General features: G+C 38.9%; 1 protein-coding gene across 2 annotated transcripts in view; it reads left to right on the forward strand.

The window, feature by feature from the left end:
- The first annotated feature begins 3,805 nt into the window (after positions 1-3,805).
- The window catches only part of CENPC (centromere protein C), a 31,562-nt gene continuing 15,768 nt past the window's right edge, over positions 3,806-19,599 (forward strand). For both annotated transcript variants that reach the window (XR_005627596.1, XM_039710625.1), the window contains exons 1-15: positions 3,806-3,893; positions 5,157-5,203; positions 6,243-6,304; positions 6,626-6,723; positions 7,781-7,871; positions 7,974-8,193; positions 9,057-9,260; positions 9,435-9,808; positions 10,459-11,284; positions 11,846-11,878; positions 13,060-13,127; positions 14,301-14,369; positions 15,855-15,959; positions 16,771-16,869; positions 19,462-19,560. Coding sequence is in view for 1 of the 2 variants with exons in the window: in XM_039710625.1 (XP_039566559.1) it covers positions 3,879-3,893; positions 5,157-5,203; positions 6,243-6,304; positions 6,626-6,723; positions 7,781-7,871; positions 7,974-8,193; positions 9,057-9,260; positions 9,435-9,808; positions 10,459-11,284; positions 11,846-11,878; positions 13,060-13,127; positions 14,301-14,369; positions 15,855-15,959; positions 16,771-16,869; positions 19,462-19,560 (2,410 nt within the window). In the remaining variant the exon portion in view is untranslated. The remainder of the gene's footprint in view (positions 3,894-5,156; positions 5,204-6,242; positions 6,305-6,625; positions 6,724-7,780; positions 7,872-7,973; positions 8,194-9,056; positions 9,261-9,434; positions 9,809-10,458; positions 11,285-11,845; positions 11,879-13,059; positions 13,128-14,300; positions 14,370-15,854; positions 15,960-16,770; positions 16,870-19,461; positions 19,561-19,599) is intronic.

A 19,599-nucleotide genomic window follows, 5' to 3' on the forward strand; every position in this document is an offset into this window, starting at 1 on the left:
CCTGTATTCTTCAAGCCTGTTTGCTCAAAGGAGGATTGGTCACTCCATGAGATGGAATGTCCAGTACAGTCCTTACCATAAAGGCAAAATCTGTATTGAGGAAAGCAAGAAGAATGGTGAACCTAAGAAATGGTCCTCATTTGCAAATTAGGCAATTTGCATTTGCTTAGGGAAGAGTGCAAAAAATAGGAAAAGCACCATTTTATGATACTCCTGGTGTTCTAAGAACATCTCAAACTCATTTCATATGTTACTCCATTCTCAAAGAAGAATTTCATTCTTGCCATCTACATGTGAGATTAGATCCACCTGAAAGGCTTAAACTCCCCCTTAAAAGCAGAGGAACTGCTTTGTTGTGTGGCTGCTTAGTGGAGCCCTGCTCAGCACAGCTGTCTTGTGTCAGTCTCAACATGGAAACATAGGGAGGGGGTGTAAATTGTCAAAACTCCCCTGAAGTCCAGAGAGCTGGAATTGTTGATTATCTGCACTAAGACTGTTCTTGTGGAATATTGCAGTGAAACCTACCGGAGAGCCAAATTAGCACTTTCAACAATAAAACTTGGTCTTCAACAAAGAGAAAATGTTCTTGAGCCTTTCTGCCCTCACCAAATTAAAATCATTATAGCACTTGATGATGTCAAAGGGAGGAAAAGACAAATACCACTGGATGTTTGTCAAAGCAAACTGTTACTTCAGCTGCTTCTTTTGATACCATCTCCCTAGAGCAAATTGTTGTGCTGTACACCTGTCCTCAGAACCAGTCTGAGCTGCACTTAACCACGAGGTTTTACCCTCACTGGTCAGTTATTGGGATATGTAATTATAAAATTTATGCTTAATTGGAAATCATTATGGACTAGTTTTGCTGCTGTGGTGAGGCAGAGGTGTGTTACAAAAACACCGTCATTTAACGGTGCACTAGTTTAAGCACTGGGTACTTGAGGTAGTTCTTTTTTTCTCCCCATCACAGAAGAGCAAGGCAAGATTAGAAAAAAAACTTATAAACTGAAATACTCTCTCATGTGTTTCAGCTTTAGAGATTGTTATTGAACATTATGTCCTGCAGCTGTTGCAAAAGCTATTAACAACTTAGCTCTTTATCCTCAACCATAGTTTATTAAGCTTTAGGGATGTCTTCACATTTAATTTAATGATGTCACTAATTAGTGCTAAGGATCCCTTAAAGGTTTAGGTCAACAAGAAAACAGTCACCTCTCACAGTTGGAGGCTGGGAAATGAAAATGAGTAAGTATACTTTGTTATGTTAGTGTGGTGTCAACATCATGCTTATGCTTTTGAAATAAGCAGCATTTAAAAATAGTAAATTCTCAGTACTGTTCTAGAATGCCATATGACTGTCCTCAGGGTTTAAACTAAACTGTCAGATATAATTCATGCAATGGCTTTTACTAATGACAACATGTACACATTTGAGAGCCTTGTAAAAAGTCCAGGTCAAGGGATCACAGCCAGAATTTACAGATATTGCTTTATCTTTATGCTGCTCTTATTGTGTGTGTCTGTTGGATGGATGGATGCTCTGTGGATGGGTTCTGCTCAGTTAAAAATTTGGTTATGGTAAAATTAAAAATGCACAACGACTCTAGATATTTATTAGCACACCTTTAAAATTTTTGGATATAAATTAATCTAGGTAAAAGAACTAGTAACTTCAAGAGGACTTTCTGTAGAAGAACTCGGCATGTCAAGTGGCTCATTAAAACTGTTCTTGATCCTTTAAGCATTTTTGAATTTCTGATATGGAGAGTGAAGATGTTTATGTGGAAGATTGTGGAGTACACTGATTCAGTAAAGGTGTTTATATGGAAGATTGTGGAGTACACTGATTCAGTATTTGTGTTTGATAGAGCCTGTTTCTCAATCTGTTCCTACTTTTTATCAAAAGTCTCTGCAGGTGCTCAGCATGATCATACTAAAAAGGCTCTGGGAAAGTGAATTTTGGGGTGCTGATCTTCCGAATCTACAATGTTGTCACAGTGCTACCAAGCTAGAGGATTATAGGGTTACCTGGAACCTGAGAACTGCTTTATCTCTTTTCCTTTTTTTTTTTTTTTTTGTTCATAGCAGTGAAAGCTTGTATTTGTCTAGGACTGATGCACAATTCCTGTGGAGTAGCTGAAGCTTGCTGTCTTCCTGCCACAATGAAGAACTGTCTTTCCACTAGAGCACTTAAAATAGCTTTCTTTCAAAGTGTTATTCTTTGAAAGAGAAGTTGATTTGCAGGAATGATGTTTTTATCAGTAATGAAAATCCTTCTCACTCAAATGCTTTCTTGAAGAGTTTGCTCATATTCATCAAGCTTTCTCTGAATTTCTATCACTCTTAATAGATGCAGTTAATTAATTTGTGCATGCCAAGTATTAAGCAGCCAGATCAACTTTTCTCTGGTTAGTCATCAGGTTTCTTTAATATTGGGAGTAGTGAGGATTCTGTGTGAGGGTCTCAATACTCTTAACAAGACTGCTTTGATGGATCAGATGGATTTAAGTTTTTATTATCTACACCACAAGTAAAAAGTAGATGTTCCCATATTATTTTCCCACCCTTTTCCTATGTACAGTGAAATACGTGATTTCTTATTAAAAAGATAAAGCTATTCAAGAATAGTGGTATATAGGGAGAGCAACTCTGGCACCATTTAGGCTGTCACCTCTTCATGGCTTTTCACATCCTGAAATAGTACGGGTTTGAGCTAGGCACAGAGTTCATACACCCGTCAGACTAGTCATCAAGTACAAGTAAAGATTTTAGATACGTTTATGATCTTCATGTTTGTTATTTTCCTTGTGTCTTTGAAACAATGTGGATGTAGGCCAGTAGTTTTAGGAAAGGAACTGAATTTCAGCCAAAAGCTGAAATTAACTTGAAAGTTTATCAATCCCTGTGCAATTACAGAAAGCAAATGTGCAGCAATCTAAACCTTTGTCCAAAAGTTGATAATTTGACCAGAGACCTTTTGAATATTTATTTTAGTAAAGGTATGTTGTGTGTGGTTGATTAATTAGCTGGTGCACGTGCTTATCCATGGTGCACAAAGTTATTGATGCTCAAGCTTAAATGTGCCGTAAGATCCATAAGCATTCCATAAGCATTGCTCACAGCAGAGCTGTGTTGGTGACGTGCATCCTTTTGTGTGGCACAGGTGAGAGACAGGGAAGGAGTGTTAAGTTACTACTACTGCCAGCAGCATCCAAGTTTAAATTTCATAGGAAAAAAGCTGCAGCTCTCATCTGATGCATGCTGAGCAGCGCCCTCTTCACAAAGTGATCTAAACTATTTTCGTGAAAAGAAAGTGCTAACCTCCCACTCTATGATGTACTTCGGGATTTTCCTTTAGTGGTCAGAAAGGATAGGGATAGGACCTGGTGTTCCGGTCACAAGTGTGTGACAAAAAGCATCACTTAAACCTGTGTATTTGAGCAGTGTTTTGCCGGCACTGTAAGGTACCGCGACCTTACGTTCTCAAGCAGTAGTTGTTTTTTGCTCGTTGTTGAGTTCTAGAGTAGAATTTTAAAGAAAAAATTGCAACGCCGCGTGGTGACAAGGGATGCTTTGTAGCGCTTGGAAACCCGAAGATTTGAACTGGTGTTTCCCACGGGCGCAATAAAAGAACGGGAAGAATCCCGCGCCCGTCCCCTCAGAGAAAGGCGGGGCGGACGGGCGCAGCAGCCTCTTCTGCGCAGGCGCAACAGCCGCGCGCGCCTAAATGAGCTGCCCTGCCGGGTGCGCGGCAGCCGCCGGCCAATGGGACGGCGCCGGGGGGGCGTGGCCGGGGCGCGCCGTGCGCGCGCCCGCCGGCAAAGGCGCGCGAGGTTCGAAGGCGGCGCTGGGCGCGCGCGCGCCGGCCCCGGTCCGGGATGGCGGAGACCTTGGTGAGAGAGCGCGGCAGCGGCCGGGCTCGGTGTCTCTGTATGTCTGCGTCGCTGTCTGCGTGTGTGTCTCTGTCTGTCTGCCTGGTTTGTTATGGGCGGCGGCCGGGCCCGTCCGTTGCGCAGAGGCGCGGCCCTGGGCGCGCTCCTGAGGGGAGGGACGGGGCCGCCCTTGCACTTCCCCCTGAGGAGAGCGAGGCTGGCACTGGGGTTCCGCGCTCGCTCCGGGTCCGGGCGGGTGGCACCGAGATTTGTGCTCGGAGGGCTGGGCTGTCGGGAGCCGCGTTCCCCTCAGGCTGCCTCTGGGGAGCCGCCTTCCACGGGAGAGCGGGCACATCCAGAGCAGGACGCTTGTGCAGCCACGCTAGAATCGTGCCTAAGTTTTAAAATTGTTCACGTGTAGCGCGACACGAACACAATAATAAATGAACCGTTAAAGGCTCTTTTAGGTCCTTGACAGAATTTTTAATTTCTTTAGTGCGCGAGGTCACTTGCCAGTGCATTATGGTGCGCTCTGCTGCGAAGCGAAGGGGGTTTAAGTTTTTGTTCGAGTGCCGGACTGACGGCGGAGTGTGCTTCGTATAGTTTCTGAAGTGATGGCTTGTGGTCAGTTGTTTTCCCGTGTCACTTGTATCCTCCTTTTGCCGATGATGAAAATTTGCAGTGAAATCTATCCATATAGAGTTTGATTGTTTTTGATACCGGAAGTAATATCCAAAGGGGAATCGCAATGAAATGCAAAGTACCGTCATGTGGCAAACTTCCGAACAACATGCAGAATTCTCTTGTGTTAGGATTAGATATTGCTAAATATTCTAAATTTACGTGACTCAGGAAGAGGTTATAGTTGTTTTTCAGCTAAACATTAACATTTTTTTGAGATTTTCCTGTCACATTTGTGAAGAACTGTACTCTGCTTTGCTGTAGAATTTTTCTTGCCCTTCATTCCCATTTTATCCTCTACAACCATTGCTGGTTCCCAGGTCAGCAGCTTTATTTGGTTACACAGAGGATGTGCTGCTGCTTGAATTATTACTGCTCTAGTTGTGGTAAATGACTGGGGTCCTGTCTGCTGTTTGAATGACTGGTTATACTTGGGTTTCAAGTGTATGAAGAGGCACTGTGGCAGTCTAAGAAAAACAGTGCTGCAATAACTCCCCCTCTCCCACTACTTCAAGATGTCTCAAGAATCCTCGAGATCTGCTAACTTGTTTTTCTATCAAGTGCCATCATGCTTGGTAAAAATTGATTCTTATTTCTTCACAGAATCGTTTAAAAAGAGACTACAGAGCAAGATTCTGCCATGGAGGAGGGTAATTTGCATTTAAACACGTATTCTTAGATTCTGGAAAACTTGCCTTGATTTTTATTTTAGAGCTAAATGTCAAAACGACTTGATGTACCTTATTAAACTGATCATATGATGTTTCCCAAATTTCTTGTATTTCTTAGTGGTAAGAGGAGCAAGCTCTGTGGGGGGACAAGGCTCCGTGGTTTTCCTTGCTGAGGCAGCAGATTGTGGTGTGGCTGTCCCTAAGGCACCCCTAACTGGGCTGCCCGAGTAGGGAAGCAGTTTTCTGTGCAAACATGTTGCCTTCTAAGGGGTAGAGAAAAAAATGAAGCCCAGGCAGAGTTCCAGCATGTTTGGACCTTGCTGGTAAATGTTAGAGAGGGGTTTGAGCATTTGCAGTGCTGTGATGTTCTTTACATGTGTGTTTGTGTCTGTGAAGTTTTTGTTGCTGAAATCCATTTCTGGAAATGCATTTCATGCGCTTACCAAATGTACACATTTAGCTGTTTTTAAAGGTATATCATGATCATTATGGGAGTAAAACTCCATGGCTTTTCTAGTGTTGTTTTGGTTTTGATCAGCACTGTCTGGCTGGTGAATCACTCACATCTTCCCTTTTCATTTGAGCTGGTCACTTGCTTATGGATAGGAAACCTTAGGCCTGGTTCTAGGTCTGCTGAGACTGCATCACTGTGCAGGCAACATAGTTCCAGGTCTGATTTATTAAAAAATTACTTATTCAAGTGAGACTAGTCAGCCTAAAGCTCATTTACCTCAGGGCTGTTGCAGTAGTTGCATGTTTTTTATAATGTAGAGAGAATCCTTCATTCTTATAATCTGTGGCAGTGAGGCTTTTTTTTCTGGAATTCCTACTTAGACAAATTTCTTTGCAGATATCTATGCATGGAAATGGTAGATAAAAATATATTAAAGTTTGAACTAGAAGAAGTAATAACCTAAAATATTTAGAAGTAAAACTTTGCTTCTTTAATATTCTTTAATATTTGAGATAAGAGCATTTGGCATTTTTGATTGAAAATATTTTTCCCTCTTCTTTCTAGAAATAAGATTGATCTACGGCCAGGTCAAAACGTACTGAAACTCATACAGGATTGTTTTGAAAGTAAGCTCTTATTTGGTGTTTTGCTTGATTTGCTGATAAAATAAATAATTATTTTATTCCTTGTGTTATATTTAGTGGTAAGTACATAGAAATAAAAACTGGGGATAAAATGGATAAAAATAGTATTTCTCAGGGTTTCTAAGAACAGCCCCTTCTCAGATTTTAAAAACTGTGTCTTAGCTGTCTTATAATCTCTTTCTCAAGCATCTGATTCCTTTCTTGTTTGGATTTACATGACCTTAGTGAGCCTTAGAACTTGTTAAAATAAATAAAACCTGGACAATTCCAAGATTCCCATATTTACTGGTTTTTTCTTCATAGGTTGCAGCAGTGATCTTGCAAGAAACTCTCCAAATTGCTCAACCTTTCTTTTGGATAATGAGAAGAGGACTTCAATCCAGAGACAAAGGCTAAGTTCTGTCAGTGTCATAGTGTAGCACTGGATACAGGTTCATGTGGGTACAAGTTCAGTTCTGTAGCATTTAGTTGTCTATATAAGCACCTGTAAAAGTATGTCAGCTACAATTTAATGATCCATGATAGTTGTTGAAAATGTGTGGGTTTTTGTAGTTTGTTGTGCTCTAATAGTAAATATTCTATAAGTAGAATTATTTAATAGCTTTCTTCCTTGGGTTTTTACTAAAGAAAGCTTCTTCAGCTTTTTGTCCAGTTAATTTTCTCATGGTCTGAGGCTGAAGCACGCTGCCTTATTACCGGTGGTGGGTATGGCTGTCTTGGACTCCACTGGAGTTGGTTGTGATCACTTTGCCAAGTATATGGGTACAGTTCTTAGCTATCAGATGGGCAGTAAAATTTAAAGGGGATTCATGTAGAAAAGCAGCTGGATAACTCCTGGTAGGTATCTGTACAATAACTTCATATATGTCTGTAACTTTGTTGATGAGTGGAAACAAGGTGAAGGCCTTGTTAATGTGCTGCCTGAGAGGATGATGCCAGTAATCTAGGCTGTATATTTAGTTTTAATATTTTGATTTTACTTTTTTCTTTTAAGTAGATATTCTGTTAATGGCAGGGTTTAGAAGAGGCAACATTATAATGGTATTTGTTTAATTTAGTCTGATGTTAGAATATAATCTCAAATCAATTCTTGCTTAACCTCAGCCTGTCCAAATAAAGGGTAATTAAATAGTTTAAATGTATTCATTCTAATGACAATAATAAGTAGTTTACCTTGAGATTAGCCAGATGTCTAATCTCGAGGTTAAAGCTGCATATAGATTTTTACTGTGCACACTGTTTTACCTGTTGTTTGAAATTTACAGTTACTTTTAGAGAGTTTTACACCATAGAAAGCTGAAGTGCTTAGGTGAAATGGAACTGTGATTTGAATGAGTGTGAATTAAGGGAAGAACATAAATTGTATTCATGTTCTATAGAAATGTATATTCCTGTTAAAATACTGTTGCTTTATCAAGTATTTTACTTTGTCTCATTATTTGTTACCAACTATGACAGCACAAGGCAGGGTCAGCCAGCTCTGTGAAAGGAGCCTGTGAGTCTGCAGAACCCTCACCTGCACCACTGCTAAAACCAGTCAGCAGCAGAGGTTGGTCGCACTGATACTAATTAAGGCTTTTAAAGTAACTATTTCTTGAGATTTTGTAAGGTTTTAAATAAAAGAATTAAACTTGCTCTATATATATGGCAGGACAGTCATGTGAATCACACTTGAAGCCTGCAACACCTGATTATGTAGCTACTTCTGAAAAGACAGAGTCTCCTGTGTCTAAAAGTGAAAAAAAAGATACTTTAAAAGATGTTGAAGCACCGTTCCAGCATCCAGCCGTGCCATTGGACCCTGAGAGTGATCGTGGGTCTGTTGGATCACCTTTGCCTGTGGAGGAAGCGAAAAGTTCTCCTGTAGTTAAGTAAGTAGAGCTGACCATGGTTGTGGTGTCATATTCCAGGTGTGCCCCCCACCTCAGGGGAAATTGAGTTTGGACTGTGAACTCATAAAAAATAATTGAAAGGTTTTTAGGAAGTTCTATATCTGGGTTTAGAAAGGGCAGAATTATATTTTATTTAATATTCTGGTGATAAAAAGTGCAGTACCCAAGTGAAGGAAGCCTGTCAAAATAAATTTAAACTCTTTTTTCCAGGAAAGTGCACCAAAGTATCACCTTCTCAGATTGTCTAGACTTCTTCAGTGAATCCTATTGACAGCATTGACTTTAAAAGTTAACAAAAATTTGTTAAAGCAGAAATGAGCAGTCATTGTTCCTCTCGCTTTGCTTTATTCAAAGTAAAATAACTTCAGTTGTGATTGTTATCTCCTTGTTGGAAGACTTCAGCTGAACTGCAGCACTGGCCAGTGTCCTGGCCACAGTTCTGCTTTCCTAGTGGTCTGAATCTCTGGGATAGATCATAAAGATGGACTGACACTGATCCCATTGACTCCCTTTGATGGAATGAGATTGGAAAGACAGTGCACCTACAGTCTAGGAAACCTCACAATTTCTCAAGCACATCCTCCTAAAATTAGGAATTTGTCTTGCTGAGCAGCCTTTACTTTGATCAAGAGTCACATGGTGACTCCATGTTGCCTGTGGGCACTTGCTTCTGTACTGGAAAGCACTACTGCTAACCTGTGTTGCAGCAAGTTTCCAGAGGGAAGCTCATTCATAGGAAGTGAGATGCTGTCAGCAGGAGCATCTGTTCATCCTCCCAATACTTTATTGTGCACTCAGGATTTATAGCAGCATATTTGAATGCTGTTTCTGTGCATTCATAGATTTCATTTTGATAACTGGAGTACGCCAGCTGCAGCAAAGAGCCATGGAGAAGTGGAAAATTTGGAAGGAGCTCAGCCTGGGGGAGATGAGCAGGTTGTTCCTGTGCAAGGAACAGAACGTGTTACTGCATCATCTGCCCGGACAGAGAAGACTTTCTCTTCAGCTGTCTTAGCAGCTGTAGCAACAAGAACACTTGTACAGAGGTTTGTATGGAGGCTGAATGTGGAACATATGATGGATGAACTTTATAATAATTCTTTTGAGGAACATTCTGTGCTGTGTCTAGGTGTGGGGAGTTACCACTAGATTTGGAAGACTGAAAGTCAATTTCCCCCCCACCCTGATTGATATGAATGTTTTTTCCCTCCATTCTTTAGATATTCAACTTCCATATCACCACCATCACCTTGTCCTGTGAAATATCAAGAAATAGAAGATGAATGTGAATTTTTAATTGATGAGTCAGGTGATGCATCTTTTACTTCTTGGTTTTCAATACCTACTAAGAAAAAAAAATCAAAAAATGATGGCTCTGCAGCTCCCATTTCTAAACCTCAGCCCTCTGAAAAGGAAAAGACACGGAATAAGAAAGTCAAGAACAGAAAAGAACAGGTTAAAGCACTTAGTAAACAGGAAGAGGATCATCTGGATGTTGGAGCTTTTGACTTCAAAGAAACGTCAGTGTCAGATCCAATCTCTAATAGTGAAGAAAGTGTCCTTAAATCTCAAAGTCGAAAGAGTTCTTGTGTGGGTAAGTTAACAGCTCTTCAGACTTTTCCTTACAGGTCACATCACTGGATTATTTTCTGGTGTTTTATAAGAAAATTATAATAAAGTAGATGATAGACATCAATAGATTCCTTTTTTGGTGTTTCAGTTGCGCAGCTAGATTTGGGTGAGACAGAAAGGCAGTGAGACAGTGTCTTCACTTTTTTCACCACATCCTTTGCCTTTCCTGTTAGATCATTAACAATTAAATTAGCAGTGTTGCCTTTTTGTATGAAGAGTCATAGCAAGTAGGTACCCAACAAGCTTTTGTTCCTCTCGCCATAGAAAGGCAGTTATTTGGACAGAAAGGGGATTGATTTTTAGGAGTTATTTGTGAAGGGTTTTGTAGCATGAAACACTGAAAACTGGAAAGCAGACTGAATGTAACATTTCTGCCCCTTTTTTTATTAGGAAATACTGGAAGTACACCAAAAAGTTTATTGTAGACTATACTTTAATGAAAGCCTTCTTTTAGCCAGTGGTGATAAAACTGGTTTTGTGATACCTCTTTTTTTTATTATTTTTTCCCCATTTTGATTCTTTGGGGGTTTTTTTGTGCATTCAGATGTCAACATAGATCTTCAGGTTTAATGGGAAAAGGTATCAATGTCCAAATATTTTGTGTATTGACAGGAAAGACTAAAAAGGATGCACTTAGACAAGACTCTCCAAACCAGAAAAAGAACACATCATGGAAACCAGAAGCTGAAGAACTGATATTGTCATGGGCTGGATTGGAAGCGGAACCATCTGATGAGGAGCAGTGTGAAACAAGGATGCCAAGTGAGGATTTGCCTATGCCCTCATCTGGGCATCAGAAAGAGCAGACTGTGTCACTGAAGAAGTCTCTCAGGTCTGCCAAGAATCTGCGGTTGGCTTCTAAAGCTTCTAAACATTTAGTTAAGAAGAAACAAACTGCTAATCAGAAACTTCCAAATGTCAAAGTAGCTAAGAGAGGGACAGTAACTCCAAGGAAAAAGCTTAAAATATCTGTCCAGAAAAGTAGTAATAAAAAACCTCAGTTACAAAAAGAGGAGAGTTCTGACAGTGAATCTGGTGAAGAAGAGCTTGAAAGGGAGCCTTTGGAACAGAATGAAGTGTGTACCACATCTTTGCATGAGAAGGACACTCCTGTGATTCAGAAGTTGTCTAACGCTGAAAAGCCTAGAAATGTGTTACACACACCAGAGTCACCTGGTGGTGCCAAGAACAGAACTCCTCTAAAAGCACTCCAGCATCCTGTGGAGAGTGTGAAGAATCATGGAAAGAAATGGTCTGCCAAGTCTTTAGGGAAGATAACCAAAAAGACTCCACACAGAACCAATAAAGCTCTTTGCTCAAGCCCTGAAAGCCCTGAGTCTCAAACAGATTCTGACAGCTCTTCTGTACAGGACGTGGCAAGGAAAAAAGAGATGTTACCAGATGTGAAAATAAAAAGTAACAAAAGAAAACATAACAGGTAGCATGGATCACAGTAAGCCTTTTGTGTGATTATTTACAAATGTGGTGTATAACTTGGTAGATAATCAAATGTATCTTGTCAGCTTTTAAGCAGTGATGGCCCAGTTCAGGTATGTGGTAGTTTGAGGCTGGTTGAATAGTTAAGAGTAACCAAGCAGTTTAATCAACATGCTTTTCTCAAAGCTGGTGCCATACTGTGTCTACTACATGAGGAAACTTGTTCTAGTTAAAGTCTTCTTGTGAGACTTGCAGAGCAGATCTAGTTTAACACAACCCCACCATCCATGGAAAAACTTCACTGTCAAGTTTGTTCCTTTTTAAAAATAAATTTAGAAAATACAGCATTTAATTCTTCAGCTATATATTTTTTGTCAGTCTAAAGACTAAGTTCAAGTGGTATAAAACCTAGTTTATAATCATTGGTCTTTGCACTGCTTTTTAATTTTTTTAAATGTCTTTTTTATAGTTTTCTTCATGACATAAAATTATTGACCTACAGGTTCCTTTAATTAAGTTTACTTAACACCAAATATAATAAGAATATTGTTTTCTTTTCTAGGGATTCCTTTGAGAAGGTTGAGAATTGCGCAAGGTAATTTCCCAAGTTGTCTGAAAAACGTTACTTTAATCCTGCTTCTGCCCCACAGAGTCCCCCTGAGACTGGGGTGCAGCTGCTGTGTTCTGTGCCCTACTGGTGAAACACTGAGTAGGACAGGACTGTGATTCCTGCTTGAGGGCTTTAAATACTGTGCTAATACACTTAATAAAGTAATACAATTTTTCTTCCTGTCATGAATAGGGGGTCATAATAAGCTTCTTGCCTTTGGGGATTTCTTTCCTTTGAGGCTTGCTTCCACATTAGTGTGTAATTTTTGTACAGAAAGATCAGTGCTCCTAGAACTAATGACAGCTGCACTAATAAAATTGATGTCAAGTAGGGTATAGAACTCTATCTACAGTCCAAACTCTTTGTGCATGTACATAGGCATGTATCTTCCCCTTTCATGAGAGGGAAAGTTAATCACAAAGCAAACAGGAGTGGCAGTCTGTCAATTTATAAATTCTTATGCAGTCATTGTACTGAAGATGTTGGGGGCTGTATTTCTAAGGGGAACCTACTACAGACTGACTTGGACAAATTTGCAGTGTAGATTTGCTAACCTAGGTAATTTAGATGCACCTTTTGGAGTTGGGGTGGATAACAGCTGGACTTCACTGGCACAGTAAAAGCAGTGAAGCACAGCCTCAAATGGGGGAAGAAGGAAGGTCAAGGGTGCTGATTCTAAGTCTGTAGGAGAAGTTCTGTTACAAGTGGCTTGATTGTTGGAGTTATATGTGTAAACTGTTGCCATTTTATGGGGGAGGTTTCATGACATACTCCATATTATTTTACTGTCCTTTCCTTAGAGTATGCAAAACAACTCTTTAAAGCACTTTTATAATTATGGTATATGGAAAATTGTATGGTAATGCTACAGAGTGGGGGGAGAAGGTCTGTTCTGGAATGGATAAAAAAGAAAAAGTTTAGGAAACCTCTTTAGGGAGGAGGTGTGAACACTAATTGTCTGCCTGATGACCAAGTAGGGGAGTAGTTCATGTACTTCGATTTCTAGGGAGGAGTCATTTGCTTCAGTGTCTAATTGGTATAGATTTGTTTAAAAGCAAAATAGAACCCAGCCCACATGATCTAAAAAAACTTAAATTCACTATTCTTGGTAGTGCTGTAATGTTCCTTTGACATGTTCAAGCAGGTGTATTTTTTTTCCTTTGCAGTGGGCCTGTTCTAGAAGATAGACTTACTTCCAGCACTAAATCTCCTGAGCTGGACGATGTATCTTCAGGTATTGTTTGAACTTTGTAGTTCATTGCATTTTATGTATAAGCTTCTTATAAACTGTGACTGACAGCTCAGTAATTTCTGTTGTATTCAGCTTGTGCAGGAGAAGAAATGCAGAGTTTATTGGCTGTGGTTACATTTCTGTCCAAGTGTATGGTACAGCATGCCAGCTTTATGTGGTTAGCTTTGGGAGGACACAGCCCTCCATGTTTTGGCCTCATGCATACCAGGATAAAGTTATTCTTTATAAAATACTTTGAACAACATTTTCAGGCATAGTTTGTACCAGTTTGATGCTATGTGATGGTCCCATATGCAGTCACTTCAGGTAAACCTGAGCCAAATTACAGCACTGATGGGGTCATGGCCTGTTCCCCAAAGAATACTTTGGTTTGGTGTTTTTTGGGGGGTGGAGTTGGTTTTTTTTTGTTGTTTGTTTGTTTGTTTTTGGTGGTTTTTTTTGTTTTGTTCGTTTGTTTTGTTTGTTTTTGTTTTTTGGGTTTTTTGGGGGGTTGTTTTGTTTTGTTTGTTTGGTTTTGGTTTTTTTTGGGGGGGGTTGTTTGCTTCGTTGTGTTAGGGGTTTTTTTGTTTGTTGTTTGGTTTTATGTTTGGGGGCTTTTGTGTGGGGAGGGTTATTATTATTTGTTTTGTTTCAGTTTTAAATTTCACTGCACAAGTTTCACATGTTGTCATAATGAACATGAGCCCTGGAGATACGAAGTCTTTTCGTTTGTGCTTCAGAGCCAGATGTGAATGTTATTAGTCCACGCAATGCTTTTTTTAGATACCTAGTTTTGTGTATGTTCTGGCAAAAAATTTGTTCTGAAGTTAGATTTCAGTGGTATAAATCTGAATGACCTTGCACTTTGATCAATAATATTATGTGTATAGTTTATAATTTGTCAGTGTTCACTTTATCAAGAAGGATAGGTCTGAGGAGTATTTACTTGAATGTATAGTTTTCAAGTAATTTTTAATTTTACTCTGTTTAAAGCTAATTACAGATACTGTTTATGTACACTGGATTTCATATATGTTTATAGCAAGAGGTATTGGTGGAAGCACTGTCCTTGGGACTTCTGTTTGTGTTACTTTTGGTTGCTTCTAGTCGGCATATTGAATAAAAGTCAGGAATAATAAATGCCTTTGGTGATGGGATTTTTGAATGTGTTTTCAGATAATTCTGAAGACTTGAATTGCAAATTAAGACACCTGTTGTCAGATGAAACAGCAAAGCATAAAATAGGTAAGAGTATTTTAAAATGTCATAAGTGTCTAAATGCAAATGCATTTTCAACTGGATGTAAATGTTGCTGAAGGACACACAGACAAACACCTTGAAATGGGTTCATTTCTTCATAAGCATTTACAGATAGGGTTTGTTACTTCTTCAGGCCTTCAGCCCATCTCTTAATTTGAAAATTACTTTTTAAAACTTCTAGTGTTTCTTTTTTTGTTGCTCCATTCAACAATTATCTTTTTAACTGCCACACTTCCGTTTTTCATGGTATTGTGTTAAGGAAACCTTCAGATCTGACCATCCTGGTGCCACTCTGGCAGTCACACTCCCAGCACCACACACTTAAAGTCCTGGGACTGAGACCCCTTTACAGTGGGTGGCTCTGGTGCCCTGACGGGTGCCCCATTTGACACTCTACACAGCCAGACAAGGTTTCCTTGCTGGTTTGACTCTGAGTTTCTCATAGCAGAGTCTCAGACCTCTGGTTCCTTCAAGTAATTTTATGGTGTAGAAACAGAATAACAGCTTAAACTGGAACAAAGGACTATCTGGGCTTTTGTACCCCTGAATGTATTCCTAAAAAACTGAGTCAGGACAAACTCTTACTGTACAGTGAGAGCAGTAAGAGTTTGAATTGGTTTTATGCAGTAAAATTGAGGGTGCAAATAACCTGCCTTCTGTGGTGGTCTGAGTCTGGATAGGATGGAACAATGGGCAGGTAGTCAGTTGTAGTCCCACTCTTGTCTGTTTTACATTGTTGGTGCTTTTTATTGGCTTCATTATTACTTTATGCACAACACTTTAGTTGTCTACCTTCAAAAACTGTTTCAGCAACTGTTTCGTATTTACCATTTTTAACATTTAAATATTCTTGATTAATTTGCTTTGAGATCTTAAAGGGCTTTTACTCTTCTTAAAATATGATACTGTATTCATATATGGCAGCTTACACAACTTGAAAGTTGAGACTGTGAACAGTCTTCAGCATTTATCTGAGAAATCCTGGAAATGTGTGGAGTTTCTTTTCACAAAAGTGTTGCTCTTTTGGACCCTGGAAACAGGACTTCTGAATCTGGAAGAGAAGGATGTACTTAGGCAGTCTGTTACCCTCCCCTTCCCATAACTGAGGCAGTGCCTTTTCATAGTTACTGGTGAAATCCCCCAGATTCAGACAGGATTCTTAGTCTTTAGCATGTTTGCTGTCCTTGAGCTCCTAATGTATGTGTATCAGTGGGTCACTAAGATATATAGAAGGAAATCTAATGTTAAGTCAGGGTAGTGATTGTTGAAGAAAAAGGAGGGTGAAATACTGATTTATGCAAAAGAAGGCATTTGGTGATACTTGAATTCTGTTTTCTTGTGATAGCAATGTGATAAAAATATTGGCTGGGAAGGGCTGACCCACTTGTGGTACAGAACAAGAAAGAATACTTATTATTTTTTGTCTCTGAATTTTTCTTTCATACTTAATGACTTCATCCTTCAAATCAGTTATGCCTTCCAACACACCTAATGTTCGTCGGACAAAAAGGATACGGATGAAACCTCTGGAATACTGGAGAGGCGAGCGCACAAACTATTCTATGGAGCCTTCAGGTATTAGTTCCAAAATACCAATATTTGCTTCCTTCTGATAAAGCACAAAAGAAAAATCCGAGTTGATCTCGTGCTGTGCAAGCCTTGAGATGCTTACTATTGGGTAACTTTAAAAAAAGATTATTTGTGGTCTCCAGTTACTTAGTCATCTCTCCATGTAGTTTTCTGCTCTTCTGACACTCCTGTGTCACCTGAAAATAATATCAGCAGAGCACCTTAAGTACTTTTACCTTCACTGTTGAGGGAAGAACAGAACAGTTTCTCTGTATTAGTGGGTTTTTTATGTCAGAGATTGCATATGATACTGGAAAAAGAAACAATCTACTGGATCAATCATTGGAGCATTTCTTTTTGTGTGAGGATTCTTTTTGAGAGCAGATATTATAACATTTTATAGTCTCCGTGTAAAATACCCTAAGTGAGAAATAGAACTTGTTCTCAGGATTTTTTTACTGATAATTCATCCTAGTTTAGTCCTTTCCTAATTAATTAGTTCACTCAAAAATAGTATTTTTTGTGTCCATAAAAGTGATATTTTGTCTTAAAAAATTATTTGCACGTCATGGCTTTCTGAAATGTTCTTTGACTGAAATTTGATCAACTCATTTTCAAAATGTCTCAAGTTGCATTGCACTTCCAAAGTACTTAATGTTGAAAAGTTTTTTGTTTGTTCTGGCTTTCTGAAGTGATCTGAAAAGTTCAGCATCACGGAAGTCTATTCTCAATTGAAATGCTGGCTAGTTGTGCAAGTTTGCATTTTTTTAGATTTACTATGAGTTAGTGGACTTTGTTTAACTTCCTTTTGTTTCAGGAGGGCTTGTGATGAGTGGACTAGTGCATCCAGTAACAGAATCTCCTAGGAAGAGTAAAAGGAGGAAGGATTGTCCGAAGCAGAAAACAGATAAAACAAGTAGGAACAAAGACTTATTTCATTTGGATACTTTAAAAAGTCTCTTTAATCAAATGCTCTACTGCTCTAACATTTTTCTCCTGTAAACACTCAGTTGTCTCTCTGGGTGAAAATAATTTTATACCATAATTTATTAATATGATCTGATGAGGAAAAACCTGCTCCTACTGGATCTATTGCAATGCTGTACATTGTTGTAGTAAAATTGTTCACTTTTCAGCGTAAGAAAGGAAGAAATGCTAGACATACCCAGAAGTGCTGCTGTGCCTTTAAAGCAGGGGCTGAAGAGACTAAACTGTATTCATTTTATGTTCAGATCATGATGCTAGTCTGCACGGTTAAGGTATAAAAACTTGTAGCCATTTTACTGATGCCTGTCATACATCTAAAAATGCAGCAGAGAGTGTTAGTGGGGCTTCAGGCTGTTGTAGTTTAAATATAAAATCACAACATGGTAGGTGAAGAGAGAAAGCTTTAAGAACAGTGCATAAAATGGTTAAAAGTGGGCAATAAATCTATTTTTAAGCAAACAGAGTCTCTCTGGCCAGTATATAATAAATATATAAGTAGTGCTCAGAAAAGAGAGTCAAAGTCCAAAAGCCAAATTATTTTTGCCACGCTCTCTGGAAGATGTTGTAATGCTAAAGAGCCATTCTTTATGGGAACTGTCTACAACTTTTGCTTGAAGCTGAAACATTTCTCTGTCAAGTTATAGAACTATTAAAACATGTGCTAACAAACATGGAAAATGCTGTATGGTTCTAGTAGTAAACTAATCAGGACTGACATAATCATCAGAGAAATAAGGAAGAAAACAATCACTGTTAGTACCAATTTCTGATTTTATATGTGTTTCATTTAGGTTTTATTCCTTACCTCGAAAAGAAAGTAGTAGGACTAGAGGAGGTTTAGGGAAAGCCTAGAAGGACTTCTGTAGTGAATTCTCCTCAGCCCTGAAGAAAGTACTATGGAGGCCTGTATGGAAGAGGTCTAAAAACACCTCTGAAATCATGGGTGACATGGAGAAGGGAAATAGAAGTAAATGGTCTTGTTGGGGTTTTCTTCTTGATTTTTTAAACACAAGAACTAGAAGGTGTGGAAGGAAGACAATGAGAACTGTGTTATTCAGCAAAATAAGGTGGCCATTCTCACTGTGTACTTCCTGCCCAGAATATTGTGTGTGAAAATATTTATGTAGTTTCAAGGCAAGGACCAGATACATTAATAGGAGTGTTAGTAGCTTTAAATAAAGTGTGGGGGCTCCAGGTAAGAGGTGGAAAGTTGGAAAGTATTCCATTGAATATATTATATTGAGTATATTATGGCATTTTGAGGAATGGAAGGAGTATCTGCTTTGGGCCACTGATAGGAGACAGGACCCTGGTATAGATCAATATTTGATCCAAGCACAGTTTATATTGTAATATAATCACTTGCAGCCCATGAGAACCTGAGCTGGTAGTGACTGTTCATACTGTATCTTACAAGAACTATTGGTTGCTTCAAGTGCCTTTGAACTGTCTTCCAGAAGTGATTGATTTCCTCTGTGACAGACATTCATCCTCAGAAATAGTCTTTCACTCACATCCTTGAGTCTTAGTGATGCATGTAAGGCCTGTCAGCCAAGTAAAATTTCTAGCACAAATTCTTAAATGTTATTGATACAATAAAAATTCTGGTTTTATAGCTATAGAGTTGTACTTGTTGCTGCTTCTTTTTATAGAGAGATGGTTATGTTGGAACAAAGCTGTTCAAACACAGTAACTTTCTTCCTCCCCCTGATTGTCTTACTGTAAGAGTATTTAAGCTGCCATGAGTGCCTACAAAGTGCTATAGCTTGCCTTTAGCATGCTTCTTCTGTCTCTGTTTAAAGAAATTTCCTGTGCACTGTAGAGCTAAAATTGTCTGCTTAAGAGAATTCTGCAGGAGAGCTTTGGGGTATTTATTCTGCCGTGAACATTCTAAAGCATCTCTTTTCTGTTTGAAAAGCATAGTGTTGTCATCAATTCTTAGGATATTTCGTTCTCTGGAAAAGTCCTTTTTATTATAGCAATAGTTCTCAGATTTACAACTCAGAGTGAGATTCCTGTAATGTTATTTCTTGAGAAAAGGAAAATTGGACATGTGCTTATCTTTGAACACTTTCTCTCTTAAGTCCCCTGATGTCTATCAACAATAGGTTGAGCAAAACCACCTGTTCTTCACATTTCATCATGTATTTCATAGTCTCTCGGCATCTGTTGCTAGAAAAACACTTCTCTCAAAACACAGAGTTTAGTTTTGAATAAATACTGTTTTTAATAGCATAGGATAAATAGTTGGCATTTCCCCAGGAAATTCCTTAGGATTTCGAGAGTGTTCATTTATACACAGAAATTATTTCAATGAAAAAGACATTTTCAAAGAATTGTTATGGATGGTTTTCTTTATTTGAAGGAAGAGTATTCAGTCTATTTAGTCACTTATTAAAGGAAATTCAAGTATTTAATGAGTGACATCAGAATTATGGAAAAGTTGTGGTTCAGTTATTAACTTTTTGAAATCTATATTCATTACTTTTTTGGTCTTTTTTTGTTTTCTTTGTCTCCTCAGATAGAGAAGAGATACCTGTAAATTTGGACCACAGCCTAGGTGATGCATCTAAGCCAGCCGTTGTACTGGACCCAGTAACAAATAATGAAGTGCATCTAGGTGAGTTGAATGGATGTGACCAAGGGACTTCCTGTATTG

The sequence above is a fragment of the Passer montanus genome, unplaced genomic scaffold (genome assembly GCF_014805655.1).
Source record: "Passer montanus isolate IOZ18808 unplaced genomic scaffold, ASM1480565v1 scaffold23, whole genome shotgun sequence".
Classification (NCBI taxonomy): Eukaryota; Metazoa; Chordata; class Aves; order Passeriformes; family Passeridae; genus Passer; species Passer montanus.